Below are 14,485 nucleotides of genomic sequence, written 5' to 3'. Positions count from 1 at the left end.
GCTGTAACACCTGCAACTATCTGATGCCTTGGATTCACTATCATCGATCATTCTCCACACTGTTCCAACTTAGCCCCACCCAATTTTCATCTGTTTCCAACACTTAAAGAAAAAAGCTTGAAGAGTTTTCACGTGAAATATTTGGAGGCATTACTTTTCAGCACACACTTGTAAATACAGACATGTAAAACTTCAAGTAATGGATACTCCTGTGAATAGCCCCTTCAAGGGTATTCTGTGACAACTTTACAAAAAATGGTTTTTTCAAGGAGACCTTATCCTCAATATACATGGTAGGCAATTGTTTCTTACAGCCTAATAGCAGCACCTCAAGCAAATCCATTAGGAAAGGATTCAAAAAGCATGCCATATCCAATCAATGATTCAAAAGATGATGAAATGAGGGAGGAGAATCAGAATGGAAGAAATTCCATTAGTCTTAGAAATGAAGATGATGAAAATTATTAAAAAAAGAAAGTCGTGACCTCATTGACTATAATCCGAACCAGTCATTTGAGCCTTCAGATTCACTCATTAGTTCACAGTTACAGTGTTGCATGCTTGTGACATCTGTGGCAGAGAGCCTGCAAGTTACCACGGTGCTCATAAGACTTGCCGAAACTTGAGTGTTGTTTGTCATAATCCTATAACACAATAGAGTGTTCAACGACATTTAACAGACAAGACATTCATTCTACTGGGAAGAAAGTCAGGGTAGTTCCAGCTGAATACTGTCAAGATACTAGTTGCTTCATTTTGTTAGGAATTTGTGTCAGTTAAACATAGATGAATGAAATTCCCAAACCAAAGTGATTGGATTTTCGTAAAGTTTTTTTTATTCACTCTTACAACCATTAGAACTCACAGTTCACAAGTTTATTTTCATACCTCTTATAGATTCTGAGCAGAGGCACACTAAAAGTGCAGAAACTGGTGTATTTCTTTCGCTTACCATCTTTTTCACGTTAACTCAGTTTCATACAAAGATAAAATGCTCAATTATGGACAAAGATCTGGGAATATCATCTAGTGTCAAGAAAGAATGAAGCTAAAATGGAGGGTGGAACATAAAATATACTTTGATAACAGATTTAGAAAAAGTTTTCCTTTGGTTTCACCAAAAATTCAAAAAGTATTTCTTATTTGCCAAAGGAACTGTTCACCAAGTTTCAGCTACTTAATTAGTTAGTTACATATTTCATATATCATTTGAATGATACTTTTATCAAAATGATGTGCAGCTTGGGACCATTAAGGGAGTAATCAGCATGTTATTGTGGTCTTCAGTCCTGAGACTGGTTTGACGCAGCTCTCCATGCTACCCTATCCTGTGCAAGCTTCTTCATCTCCCAGTACTTACTGCAACCTACATCCTTCTGAATCTGCTTAGTGTATTCATCTCTTGGTCTCCCTCTATGATTTTTACCCTCCACACCGCCCTCCAATGCTAAATTGGTGATCCCTTGATGCCTCAGAACACGTCCAACCAATCGGTCCCTTCTTCTTGTCAAATTGTGCCACAAACTCCTCTTCTCCCCAATTCTATTCAATATCTCCTCATTAGTTACGTGATCTACCCATCTAATCTTCAGCATTTTTCTGTAGCACCACATTTTGAAAGCTTCTATTTTCTTCTTGTCTAAACTATTTATCGTCCATGTTTCAATTCCATACATGGCTACACTCCATACAAATACTTTCAGAAACGACTTCCTGACACTTAAATCTATACTCGATGTTAACAAATTTCTCTTCTTCAGAAACGATTTCCTTGCCATTGCCAATCTGCATTTTATATCTTCTCTACTTCGACAATCATCAGTTATTTTGCTCCCCAAATAGCAAAACTCCTTTACTACTTTAAGTGTCTCATTTTCTAATCTAATTCCCTCAGCATCACCCGACTTAATTCAACTACATTCCATGATCCTTGTTTTGCTTTTGTTGATGTTCATCTTATATCCTCCTTTCAAGACACTGTCCATTCCATTCAACTGCTCTTCCAAGTCCTTTGCTGTCTCTGACAGAATTACAATGTCATCGGTGAATCTCAAAGTTTTTATTTCTTCTCCATGGATTTTAATACCTACTCCAAATTTTTCTTTTGTTTCCTTTACTGCTTGCTCAATATACAGATTGAATAACATCGGGGAGAGGCTACAACCCTGTCTCACTCCCTTCCCAACCACAGCTTGCCTTTCATGCCCCTCGACTCTTATAACTACCATCTGGTTTCTGAAAAAATTGTAAATAGCCTTTCGCTCCCTGTTTTTTACCCCTGCCACCTTTAGAATTTGAAAGAGAGTATTCCAGTCAACATTGTCAAAAGCTTTCTCTAAGTCTACAAACGCTAGAAACGTAGGTTTGCCTTTCCTTAATCTTTCTTCTAAGATATGGCATAAGGTCAGTATTGACTCACGTGTTCCAATATTTCTACGGAATCCAAACTGATCTTCCCCGAGGTCGGTTTCTACCATTTTTTCCATTCGTCTGTAAAGAATTTGCATTAGTATTTTGCAGCTGTGACTTATTAAACTGATACTTCAGTAATTTTCACATCTGTCAACACCTGCTATCTTTGGGATTGGAATTATTATATTCTTCTTGAAGTCTGAGGGTATTTCGCCTGTCTCATACATCCTGCTCACCAGATGGTAGAGTTTTGTCAAGACTGGCTCGCCCAAGGCCATCAGTAGTTCTAATGGAATGTTGTCTACTCCAGGGGCCTTGATTCGACTCAGGTCTATCAGTGCTCTGTCAAACTCTTCACGCAGTACCATATCTCCCAGTCCTGAGCAGCTGATCAAGTCACAAGTAACAAGCAAGATTGATGCCCGTGATGACCACCTCTAACTTTACCTTTAGGTTTTAAATATACAAAAAAGAAAAAGGTTGTGAAAAAGCATTGGTGCAAGTTTAAAACAAGCACTTCATCTTATTTAGTGTGCCTTATGATATTTTACATAATGTAATTAAGATTAGTCATTGGAAAAACCTCAAAAGTCTCTTCAAATAATGGGGCTGTCTTAACATTCAAGATCTTCTTACAGCAAGATAATAAGGTAGTTACGTGGCATCCTTGAAACGAGCAACAATAGCTATCCAGTGACTGCTGGCTACATGTTATATCGAACATGGCGAAGTCTGCATATGTATTATGTACACTCCTGGAAATGGAAAAAAGAACACATTGACACCGGTGTGTCAGACCCACCATACTTGCTCCGGACACTGCGAGAGGGCTGTACAAGCAATGATCACACGCACGGCACAGCGGACACACCAGGAACCGCGGTGTTGGCCGTCGAATGGCGCTAGCTGCGCAGCATTTGTGCACCGCCGCTGTCAGTGTCAGCCAGTTTGCTGTGGCATACGGAGCTCCATCACAGTCTTTAACACTGGTAGCATGCCGCGACAGCGTGGACGTGAACCGTATGTGCAGTTGACGGACTTTGAGCGAGGGCGTATAGTGGGCATGCGGGAGGCCGGGTGGACGTACCGCCGAATTGCTCAACACGTGGGGCGTGAGGTCTCCACAGTACATCGATGTTGTCGCCAGTGGTCGGCGGAAGGTGCACGTGCCCGTCGACCTGGGACCGGACCGCAGCGACGCACGGATGCACACCAAGACCGTAGGATCCTACGCAGTGCCGTAGGGGACCGCACCGCCACTTCCCAGCAAATTAGGGACACTGTTGCTCCTGGGGTATCGGCGAGGACCATTCGCAACCGTCTCCATGAAGCTGTGCAGGTGAGCGCCACAATCAGGACTGCATACGACCAAGGCACACAGGGCCAACACCCGGCATCATGGTGTGGGGAGCGATCTCCTACACTGGCCGTACACCACTGGTGATCGTCGAGGGGACACTGAATAGTGCACGGTACATCCAAACCGTCATCGAACCCATCGTTCTACCATTCCTAGACCGGCAAGGGAACTTGCTGTTCCAACAGGACAATGCACGTCCGCATGTATCCCGTGCCACCCAACGTGCTCTAGAAGGTGTAAGTCAACTACCCTGGCCAGCAAGATCTCCGGATCTGTCCCCCATTGAGCATGTTTGGGACTGGATGAAGCGTCGTCTCACGCGGTCTGCACGTCCAGCACGAACGCTGGTCCAACTGAGGCGCCAGGTGGAAATGGCATGGCAAGCCGTTCCACAGGACTACATCCAGCATCTCTACGATCGTCTCCATGGGAGAATAGCAGCCTGCATTGCTGCGAAAGGTGGATATACACTGTACTAGTGCCGACATTGTGCATGCTCCGTTGCCTGTGTCTATGTGCCTGTGGTTCTGTCAGTGTGATCATGTGATGTATCTGACCCCAGGAATGTGTCAATAAAGTTTCCCCTTCCTGGTACAATGAATTCACGGTGTTCTTATTTCAATTTCCAGGAGTGTATATATGCTGCAATAGAAACATTTCCTAAATACAATACTAAATCTGAAACTCAAAATGACTCCCATCTTTATCAATATTATGGGATGGAGGCTTACCAGTAAAGATAAAAATATTTGTCAAATCACAACTGAATATAAAAAGACAATATTATAAATTGTGTTTCCAATCCAAAGTTTGTTCTGAAACTTCCTGGCAGACCAAAACTGTGTGCCAGACCGAGACTCGAACTCGGGACCTTTGCCTTTCGCGGGCAAGCGCTCTACCAAATGAGCTACCCAAGCATGACTCACGCCCCGTCCTCACAGCTTTAATTCCGCCAGTACCTCGTTTCCTACCTTCCAAACTTCACAGAAGCTCTCCTGCGAACCTTGCAGAACTAGCACTCCTGGAAGAAAGGATATTGCGGAGACATGGCTTATCCACAGCCTGAGGGATGTTTCTAGAATGAAATTTTCACTCTACAGCGGAGTGTGCGCTGATATGAAACTTCCTGGCAGATCAAAACTGTGTGCCGGACCAAGACTCGAAATCGGGACCTTTGCAGGAGAGCTTCTGTGAAGTTTGGAAGGTAGGAGACGAGGTACTGGCGGAATTAAAGCTGCGAGGATGGGGCATGAGTCGTGCTTGGGTAGCTCAGTCGGTAGAGTGCTTGCCCGCGAAAGGCAAAGGTCCCGAGTTCGAGTCTTGGTCCGGCACACAGTTTTGATCTGCCAGGGAGTTTCATATCAGCGCACACTCCGCTGTAGAGTGAAAATTTCATTCTACAAAGTTTGTTCTTATTATGAGTCTTCCTGTCCCTTCTTTTATTTTTTCTTTGGTTAAAAAAATCAATACGAAGTCTATACAAACATTTAAATCAAGAAGAAAACAAAGTTATAACAACTATTTAACTAGTATATGTATGAAAATGCACTTACTCAGACTACGATGGCTGCAAGAATATGTTCTTCTGTAGTATAGTTGTAAATCAATTCACCATTTCCTAGTCCCAGAAGAGAATTTCTTGTAGTGTGTGTGTGTGTGTGTGTGTGTGTGTGTGTGAGAGAGAGAGAGAGAGAGAGAGAGAGAGAGAGAGAGAGAGAGAGAGAGAGAGACAGAGATATTTGTAGGTGACATACGTACACGAATTCCATCTGCAGATATCCGACAGACTTCAACAACCTTTTCACTTTTACTTTTCTTCTTCTTCAGGAACTCAATACAGACATCTCCATCTTGAAGGATGTGACACACGGCACTGTCTAATTTGTGTCGCATTGGCGTCAGGCGAGAGGTGTTAAGTGGTGTTGCTGTAGGTCCTGTGGTTGATCTATCACTATCAGAGGGCTTTTTGACAGTGTATTTGTTCTGGTCATTACTATGGAAATGGTGGCTGTAGTGGGATGTTTGGCAGACACCTATCCTTTCACCGTTCTCTCTCTGACACCCACTTCTAATCTCCATCTTTCTACAGCAAGTACTGCAGTCACAATCAGAAGTAGATCTATGAGAATAACATCTATCATTTCGAATTTCATCATATTTCTTGAAATTAACACTCTGGTTTTCAGACTGTTCTGTTGGCACATCAACATGTACATCAGAATTACAATTAAAACCACCTCCCATACGAAGTTTCTTCATAAATTCTTTTCTATAGTTTTCCAGTCTACGGAGTTCTAGATCACTTTCAGAACTACTCAAAATACTGTTGTCCTCTCGACCAAGCACATTACAATGCACATTCTCATGACAAGAAGGTGATGAGTACTTGGTGTTCAAAGAGGGTAGAAGGGAATCACTAAAAACCTTCTTCACTGCTGCTCCACTCCTGCAGGACTCTTCTTGGGCGACACAGTGAAGGGCACGAGATTCTTCAGGGATGTAGTCACAAGATGTAGGGCGTAGGAAGTAACCATGGGGATTATGTGCACCAGTAATAAGCCCTGCAGATCCTCGTGCTAATCGAGGTGGTTGAGATGGAATAAGCCCCTGGCTGTTGCTGCTTGATGGTGACTGGTTTATATTCCTTCGTTTCTGTTCCATATGTCTTGTCGATTCAAACTGTGGCTGGGTAATTTTGTGACGTTCTTCAGATCTGAAAAATGAGGAGACTGGTTATAGGTAATGCCAGACTGAACAACTGCAAATGTTATAAAAAGGTTGTCTCATTGAAACAATTATTTTGATCCCTTGCCCCTTGGATACACCAACAATGAGAATTTATCAAGCTCACAAAATAATTATATTTAAGGGAAAAATTTAAAAATACAAGGAGATAGAATGGCTGGGTGTTCACAAGACAAAATTCCTAGTAGTAGTATAGGATACACTTTAACATAGGGGTTACTAATCCTAGCTTTTGGTATTTTTATGTTCCTTCCTCAGAAAGGAAAGAAGGATTGGCTGGCTAGGAGGACAAGTCACTGAGTCTACACTGCAAGAGACGCTCTCCAAATAATGCTAGCAATCACATTGTCATGGCAGAACAAAATCATGCAAATGCACCTTACTTGCACCTTACTCAAGCTTCTCTTGTATTCACTTGAGAAGTATGGGAAAAGAAACTCCAGCGTACACCACCAACCATTCAAAATTCATTCGGTGAGGTTGTTTTTAACTGTCCACTTGCAGCACAAAAATACACACCATTATTTTACTGGCATTTCTAGCTCTCTCTCTGTGTGGTGATTACATTCCCAAAAAAGATTTCCCAGTGTTTCCATTCTGAAACTTCAACTGATATTCATTCAAATGGTGAGGGCAACCCCCCCCCCCCCTCCATCTGATATGCAGGATGTTCAAGACAGGCAAAATACCTTCAGATTTCAAGGCGAAAGTAATAACCACAATAGTAAAGGCTGCAAAACACTAACAAGAATTATGTGCAAAAGCTTGGGATGACATAGAATTCAAGTACAAGGAAGATCAGTTTGGGTTATGGAGGCAACACTGACAATATGACTTACCTAAGAAGACAGGTTGAAGGAAGACAAACCTACTTTTGTAGCACTTGCAGATACAGTATATAGAAAGTTTTTGACAACGTAGACTGGAATACACTCTTTGCAATCCGAAAGTTGCAAGGGTAAAAGGTAGTAGGTGAAAGGTGGTCTACAACCTGTACACAAAGCAGACTCATTATGAGTCAAACAACATCAAAAGGAGAAGTAACTTGACAAAAGAGTGAGGCAAGATTGTTACTTATATCTCCTGTTACTCAATCTGTACATACAGCAAGCAGAAAGGGAAACCAAAAGTTCAGTTTGAATGCACAAAATCTTTAAGGTTTGTCAGTGATACTGTAATTCTGTCAGAAACAACCATGACTTTGAGGATTAGTAGAATGGAATTCATTGTACTCATGTGTTGCAGCTGAGTCACAATCACCATTTATCTACATTGTAGGTGCTGAAATGGCTGGATTCAAAAGGCAAAAAATATCATTGTTGAGCAACCATAAAAGACAAACATATGTTCTCTCAGACTTTTATTTAAATCTTTTTGAGTTCTACATCAGGTACCATGAAACTTCACATAGCTTTTATATATTATATAGCGTATATCAAAAGAGGGCACTGGTGGAAAACATTTTTACACAATTTAGCTGATGAAACTTAAATGGCTGAACATAGTTTCATCGAACTAGCTAAGAACCATCCCAATTAAGCCAACTTTAAATAATAATAAAAAAAAGGGTAGGCATTAAAATTGGACATTTCATTTAGGAGATATGATGCCACTGACAGACATACACATTAAACTTATAACAACCTCTTTTTGAGTCGGCAGTTACAAAATGAGACTTTCACAGGACAGACTAGTATGATGAGCTGGTAATAGCCAGTTTTGAGTCTGAAGACCACAATAATAATGACAAGAAAACTGAACCTAAATATGAATGTGTAATAGACTTTCTTGTGTGCAATGATTAATATCTTCAGACAGACTTTGTTCAAAGAGAGCTCTATTTACATACCATTGCTGTGGAAGAACCTGGAAACCATTTGAAATTCATCATTTGTATATTTTTTCTGCTAGACTTCCTGTTCAGAAATGATCAAACTCCTCACCCACCTTGTATAACAGCAACAGCTAAAATGCAACAACAATTCTTTTTTACAAGTATCAAAAAGAATTCATCCAACTATTTCTGACTCAAATCAAGATTTGTTCCATCAGATTAGAAGCCAGAGTACTTGTAGGTTTCTGTCAATAGATGCGAAAACAGACTGCAGAGGAATACTCTGCTGATGAACTCTAGAGATATTTTACACTCTTTTAGAAACTGAAGCAATTCTACTGTCTCAATGATTTATCAACTTTAGTTACTTACAAGTATCAAAGTTTTGTACAGACGAAATTACCATAATTTTGTACATGTTGATGTGTTATCAATATGGCATTCATCAATACTTCTGGCTTCAGAAATGATTCCACTTATCTTTTAAAAACAGACTTCAGGACATTGTATGCAAAATAAAACTTAAATTCTCAAAAGAACGGTTTGACATCATATGCCAACGAAATAAAAAAAATGTAGTCTGTGTCACACTGAGTGCGTGACTTGACATTATGGTATGTAACATTATATACTTTGATTATACGAGTTGAGCAATTTTCTAAACAGGCACTTGTGCGATTGTCGCAGTTTATTTTAAGTGTGACACTGCAGTTAAGTCATTAAAGTGTTAAAAAGCTAAAATATTTAATGATGATCAACAAAACATACCTGTTCGTATATTAGCACAGCACTTACCATATTTACCCAAGTATAAGATGACACTGTATTTACCCAAGTATAAGATGACCCTGGATATAAGATGACCCCCCTTTCTTAAAAGCCTCCTCAAGAAAAATTTATTTAACGTATTCTGACTAATCAAAATTACAAACTTTTATTGATGTAATGGATCTGTCTAAATAGTTAACATTACACCTATTCTAAATTTACACCATTTATTGCTTGTCTACATTTTGAGAATACAATGAGAAATAAAATAAACAAAAAAATTATTTACTTTAATTTGTATCTTCACTACTGGTTTTGTTTGCTTAGCCTGTCATCTGTGGTATCACTACTCTTAATAATCATCATTATCCTAACAGGACAGTTGTGAAACTTATACCTCCACTATCACAAATATTTGAGTGTTTCTTCTGAATATGTTTAACGTCTCTTGCTTCCAAACATATTGTCTGCCTGCTGCTGTCCCATCGACTTTATAGACCCGGCACCTGACACACCCCCAATTGTTCCTGTCATACCTCACAATGAACATTGAGAACATTGGTGCACAAAACATGTAAGCAAGCACTGGCCCCCATCTACACTTTTTGTGTCTCCTGCAGAGATGTATGCTTTGAGTATTTATCCAACTCTAAAGTCAGTTTGATTATCAATGCAAATGGAGTCAGGCAAACTGCAGTTTAAATATGGTACATGTTTGTAAAAAACCAAAGTACGTAGTATACATTCCCAAAGTCAGCTGCACAGTAGTTCTCAGCCAAACTGGGTAACTGTTCCCTCTCAAACTTTCTGTAGTGCTGTGCTTAAGTAAAACATGGGAGGCAATATCTTCTAGGTTGCAGGTCATATGATAAACAGCAGCTAACACATAAGTACAAGACTGCAATCACCATTCAGCCAAATCTAGTAACATCTGTTCATACTGCTCCACAATGGGTCTTTCTGCTACAATTATTCTCACAACAGCTGCAACAATCAGTTTAACATGATTTATTTACTTTGTTAGATTTTTCATTCTGGATTAATTTTCCTTCTCATTCCATCTCATTCTCATCATCTTCTAAAGCTGATTAAAAGCCGGTAACGATATTCTCCAGTATTCTAATGCATGTACAGCAATCGAGTTTCTCATTTACAATCCACCTGATAAATCATTAGTTTCTCATAACCAAATAAAATACTGATTTCAGTCAGAACAAAGTAATGGTTTTTAAAGGACAAGATTTTTAACTTTGAATGGTACTTTTACTTTAAAAAGCAACATAAATGTATGCCAATGGTATCTGTATATGTATGAGGATCTTTACTGGAAACCTGTTAAAAAAAAAGTTTTTATGTTGACAGAATTTAATGTTATTTTCTCCTGTGTTTCACAAAATTGTCAATTTTTAAACAGAGCTTTATATTATTTTAGTAGCTAGTTAATAGTTTCTTGTGCATCCCTTTCACTAGCCCTGCAATTAAAATGTAATGTGAATGTTTGATCAAGGTTGATACCGTACTGAGCACATTGGTGTATCGAGAAACCTCGAGTCTATTCAAATGCAAGTACTGTCAGATACGCCCTACCCTACAGGATTGTACAAAATAAATTTGTACAAAACCTCCATAGCCAAAGCTTCATCTGTAAGTATGAGACAATTGCTATATCAATCTACTGAACAATGTAAAAACATTGGCCTCGGGAGCAATAGTATAATGTGTGAATATAAGACAACTCCATAGTTTTCAAATGACAAATGTGGGGGAAAACACCGTCTCATAATCGGGTAAATACGGTACCTCCAGAAGGTAAATTTCTCAGTACTGTCGACAGGCACATAATAAAATAAGTACAAGATGTCATCCTATCCATTGGAACTACTGACTCCTTCCTTGAAAAGGAAACATGAAAGGTTGGGGAGGGTCAGAAAGGAGAGGCAGGTCACTCGGACCCCAGGGTCACAGGAACCCACCTTTTGCCACAAATACATACCTACAGATAATAATGAAGACTCCTAATGCCAGTCAGTACACTGGAGGCAGCTGTAAACAAGCAACACACACTAAAAAGACCCAAGGCTTTGCTTTGTTTTTCCTCATGTGACAACTGCACAAGTGATTGTTCATCAAAGCAGAATCCACAGATATATCTGTACAGCTCTTTCAGTCAATGAAATACTGAAATCCCCAAAGAGTGCTTCACAATTCTGCAAGTCTTTTAGAATTTTCTGATATTTCCCAGACTTTCTCATGGAAAATTAATTTTCCTGAGAATTCAACAGCTTCCAGAAAAACTGCCACTCTGTCTCCTCACTGTGCAGGAAGAGATTAATGTGAGAAATCCACACACTTCGCTGCAACTTCATGTTATCTATGAAACTGATATAGTCAAATTTTTGTTACCACTGAACTATGTTAACCACTGAATATGTTGTGTGAAAATTTAACATATCAAAATCTGTTAGACAATGAACCACCTATTTGTAATTTGTACAGTGCAGATACTGTTGGCTGCAAGCTGATATGGATGTACTAATTACGTACAAGAGAACATTGGAAGTGTTAGTAATTGAAGCAAGAATCATCTTTAATGATTCTCTCAAAACAATGTGTATTTTACTACGTAACAGTACATTAGCTTTTTTATCAACATTTAGCAGTAACAAAGATCTGTTCATAATGGATTCAGAACAATCTGACTGAAGCTCAAAGCAGGCTCATGACACCAGTGTAAGGAAAACAAAACTTGGATAAATTTGAGGAAACTGGAAAGTAATCATTAATCAACAGTGTGCATGTTCCCCGATTAATCAAAATCAACAACAGTGGTTCATTTCTGAATCCATTCCAAGAAAATAGTGGCAGGTTTCTTTGATTAAACTGTATATTTCATGATCATTACTTTAGAGAACAGTTAAAACCAAAAACCATAAACAATTTGTTTGTTGCAAGTTGCAAATTACATCACGAAATTCACCCAATTTATTCGCCTTATGAATTCTTTTTGTTCTCATAAGTAAAACAAAACATGTGTAGACAGCAATTCTCATCATCTCAAGAAGCTGTTGAATATTTCCAAAACCATGTTTTTGAGGTGCTAACATCAAAAAAGAAAAAAAAATGTTTTCAGGACTGGTTTGAACCCATGTAAAAGAGTAAACAATTTTAAAGGCCAAATTTCTGAAAAATAATAAAATCATCTGTACCAAAAAATGTTTTTCTTTAATTGTTTTCATAAAAACTTAAAAGGCAGCTCTCATATCTCCAGGGTTATGCATTTGTAAAGTTGTGTACTGCTGAATATGAACGAACTTTCTCTCCATCATTTTATGTTGTTTTCTTCCTTTTTCCCTTAAACTGTAGTAGTACTGTTGTGTACACATAAGTCATCTCTTCAGCATAGCTACAAAAGACACATTCTGATTATTTTTATTTTATTTTTATTTTTTGTCCTACATAAAATTTTGATTTAAGATATTTGGTACCAGTATGTTTCTTTCACTAAATTAGTATATGTTTCATTTTAAGGTAATGCCTAAGAATGATATTTGGAAAAAAATTCGATTTTGACTTATTTGCCAATCACCATTTTTAAAATATTAAGCTGAAAACTTGAAAAGCGTTAAGTGCTCAAATGAGGCCTGATGTGAAACCAGAAGGGAAGAAATTACTGTATAATGACAAAGACACATGGTAAGTGCCCGTGTGCTGCCTTTGGGAAGCATGAGCTGGAAAACAACAACGATATTAAAAGCCTTCTGACGTCAGTCTTAAAACTTAGGAAATGCACCACATAACTTTTCCTTATACATTTCTAAACATTCTTCACTATTATCTTTTCATTCATTCTGCCTGCTTCTAGTATGTTATACAGTAACAAACCTGGAACGTAAGTTGTTTCTGTGCTGATATCTTTGCTCACTAGAACGTGAGCTATCTCTAGTGCTGCCAGCTGACATCGTTCCCACTCCACTGTCAGAATGGTCTTGCGAAATATTCTGAAAGAACAAGTTCAGATTTTCAGGTCCAAGTTTACACACAATGTGGTAACTTAAAATGATTTAACTGAAAAGTGGAAATAACAACAAGCTATTTTGCAGTTACTTGGATACCCTAAATTTCTATTCCAGCACATCTCTATTTTTCAAAGGGAACTTACAGAATCCAGTAATCCTCTATCTAGTTTCTTCATCTATTATCTCAGCAAAATAAAACATATATTAAATCAAGGTAGCTATCAGATTAAAATATTACGTAGCTGTGCAGCAAAATACTTACTGCATCAGAGTTTTCTGACTTCTCACAAGGTGACCGTGCCTACTAGTTATCACCGATTTTGTCCAAATTTTTGGTACACGCAAGGTTTGGTCAGAAATGAAAGTGAAAAAGTGAGAGCTCCAGACGGCCATACGTTTAGAAAAACTAGTATTTTTGGCACGGTCTGAGTGAGGCATGAGCCATTTGTGTTAGCGAAGTTTCTAAGCAGAGGTTGGCGCAGTGAGGTAAGTACACAATGGTATTCCGAGAGCCATGGGGGTGAGCCCCTATTTGGAATATATATATATATATATTTTTTTAATTTTCAATTTTTATGTTACTTATAATGCAAACGAACTGAAATAATGCTCAATATATTGTATTTATTAATACGTTCATCAAAGGCATGAAAAAAAGGCAAATGTAAACTCTGGATTGCAAAAAAATTTCCAAGGCAGGATTGCACTTACAGGACCCATGAGGACTCTGCAAATAACTTTCCAAGAAGGGACTGTAATTAAAGTGTCTGGTCAAAAAAGTAAGCCGAGAATTCTCATTCATCAACATCAATTAAAATACTCTTTTTATTGTCATGTACGATAAAATACTAACTTCTGTATGTTCTGTTTTCAGGTTTGCAGTATCTGTCAACTTACAGCTGAACACTGGACCACTGAGGGGCAAAAGCAGTTACCGGGAAAGGACAGGATATGAACAAGGTGACCCCCTTGTTGCCAACAGTCTACGTGTGCCTATGTGAGGTTTGGCTCATTTGTACCAGGGATTCAAAAAGTAGTGGAAGTGTACATGGCAAAATATAGTAATGCCATTACTTCGCCAAAATCTGGGAAACTTACAACAGGCTTACACAAAAATGTTTTGACTGGTGTGATAAAGCCCTACACACAGAGTAATAAATTTCTTCTGTTAACTGACTCATGGGGAGGACAAACAAATCCACAATTATATGATGAGATTTTTCAAGATTTAGAAGAATTGCCATTGTACACTATTAAAATGATTCGCTCCAAATAAACTCTGCTAGTGCAACCCTACAAAGTCATTTTTATCACTCTGTAAAGAATTTGATCAAGAAGCTTCAGTAAGAA

At 38.7% G+C, this 14,485-nt stretch overlaps 1 protein-coding gene across 2 annotated transcripts in view; it reads right to left on the bottom strand.

Moving 5' to 3' along the window:
- Positions 1-14,485, bottom strand: part of LOC126252889 (serine/threonine-protein kinase PLK4) — a 245,329-nt gene that overhangs the window by 72,028 nt on the left and 158,816 nt on the right. For both annotated transcript variants that reach the window (XM_049953858.1, XM_049953859.1), the window contains 2 exons: positions 13,002-13,117; positions 5,531-6,485 (listed from right to left, as the gene is read on the bottom strand). In XM_049953858.1, coding sequence (XP_049809815.1) covers positions 5,531-6,485; positions 13,002-13,117 — 1,071 coding nt within the window. The remainder of the gene's footprint in view (positions 1-5,530; positions 6,486-13,001; positions 13,118-14,485) is intronic.

Source organism: Schistocerca nitens, chromosome 4 (assembly GCF_023898315.1).
Source record: "Schistocerca nitens isolate TAMUIC-IGC-003100 chromosome 4, iqSchNite1.1, whole genome shotgun sequence".
In the NCBI taxonomy this organism is placed as follows: Eukaryota; Metazoa; Arthropoda; class Insecta; order Orthoptera; family Acrididae; genus Schistocerca; species Schistocerca nitens.
The sequence above is the reverse complement of the archived record's forward strand: the minus strand, read 5'-3'. Positions and strand labels throughout refer to the sequence as shown.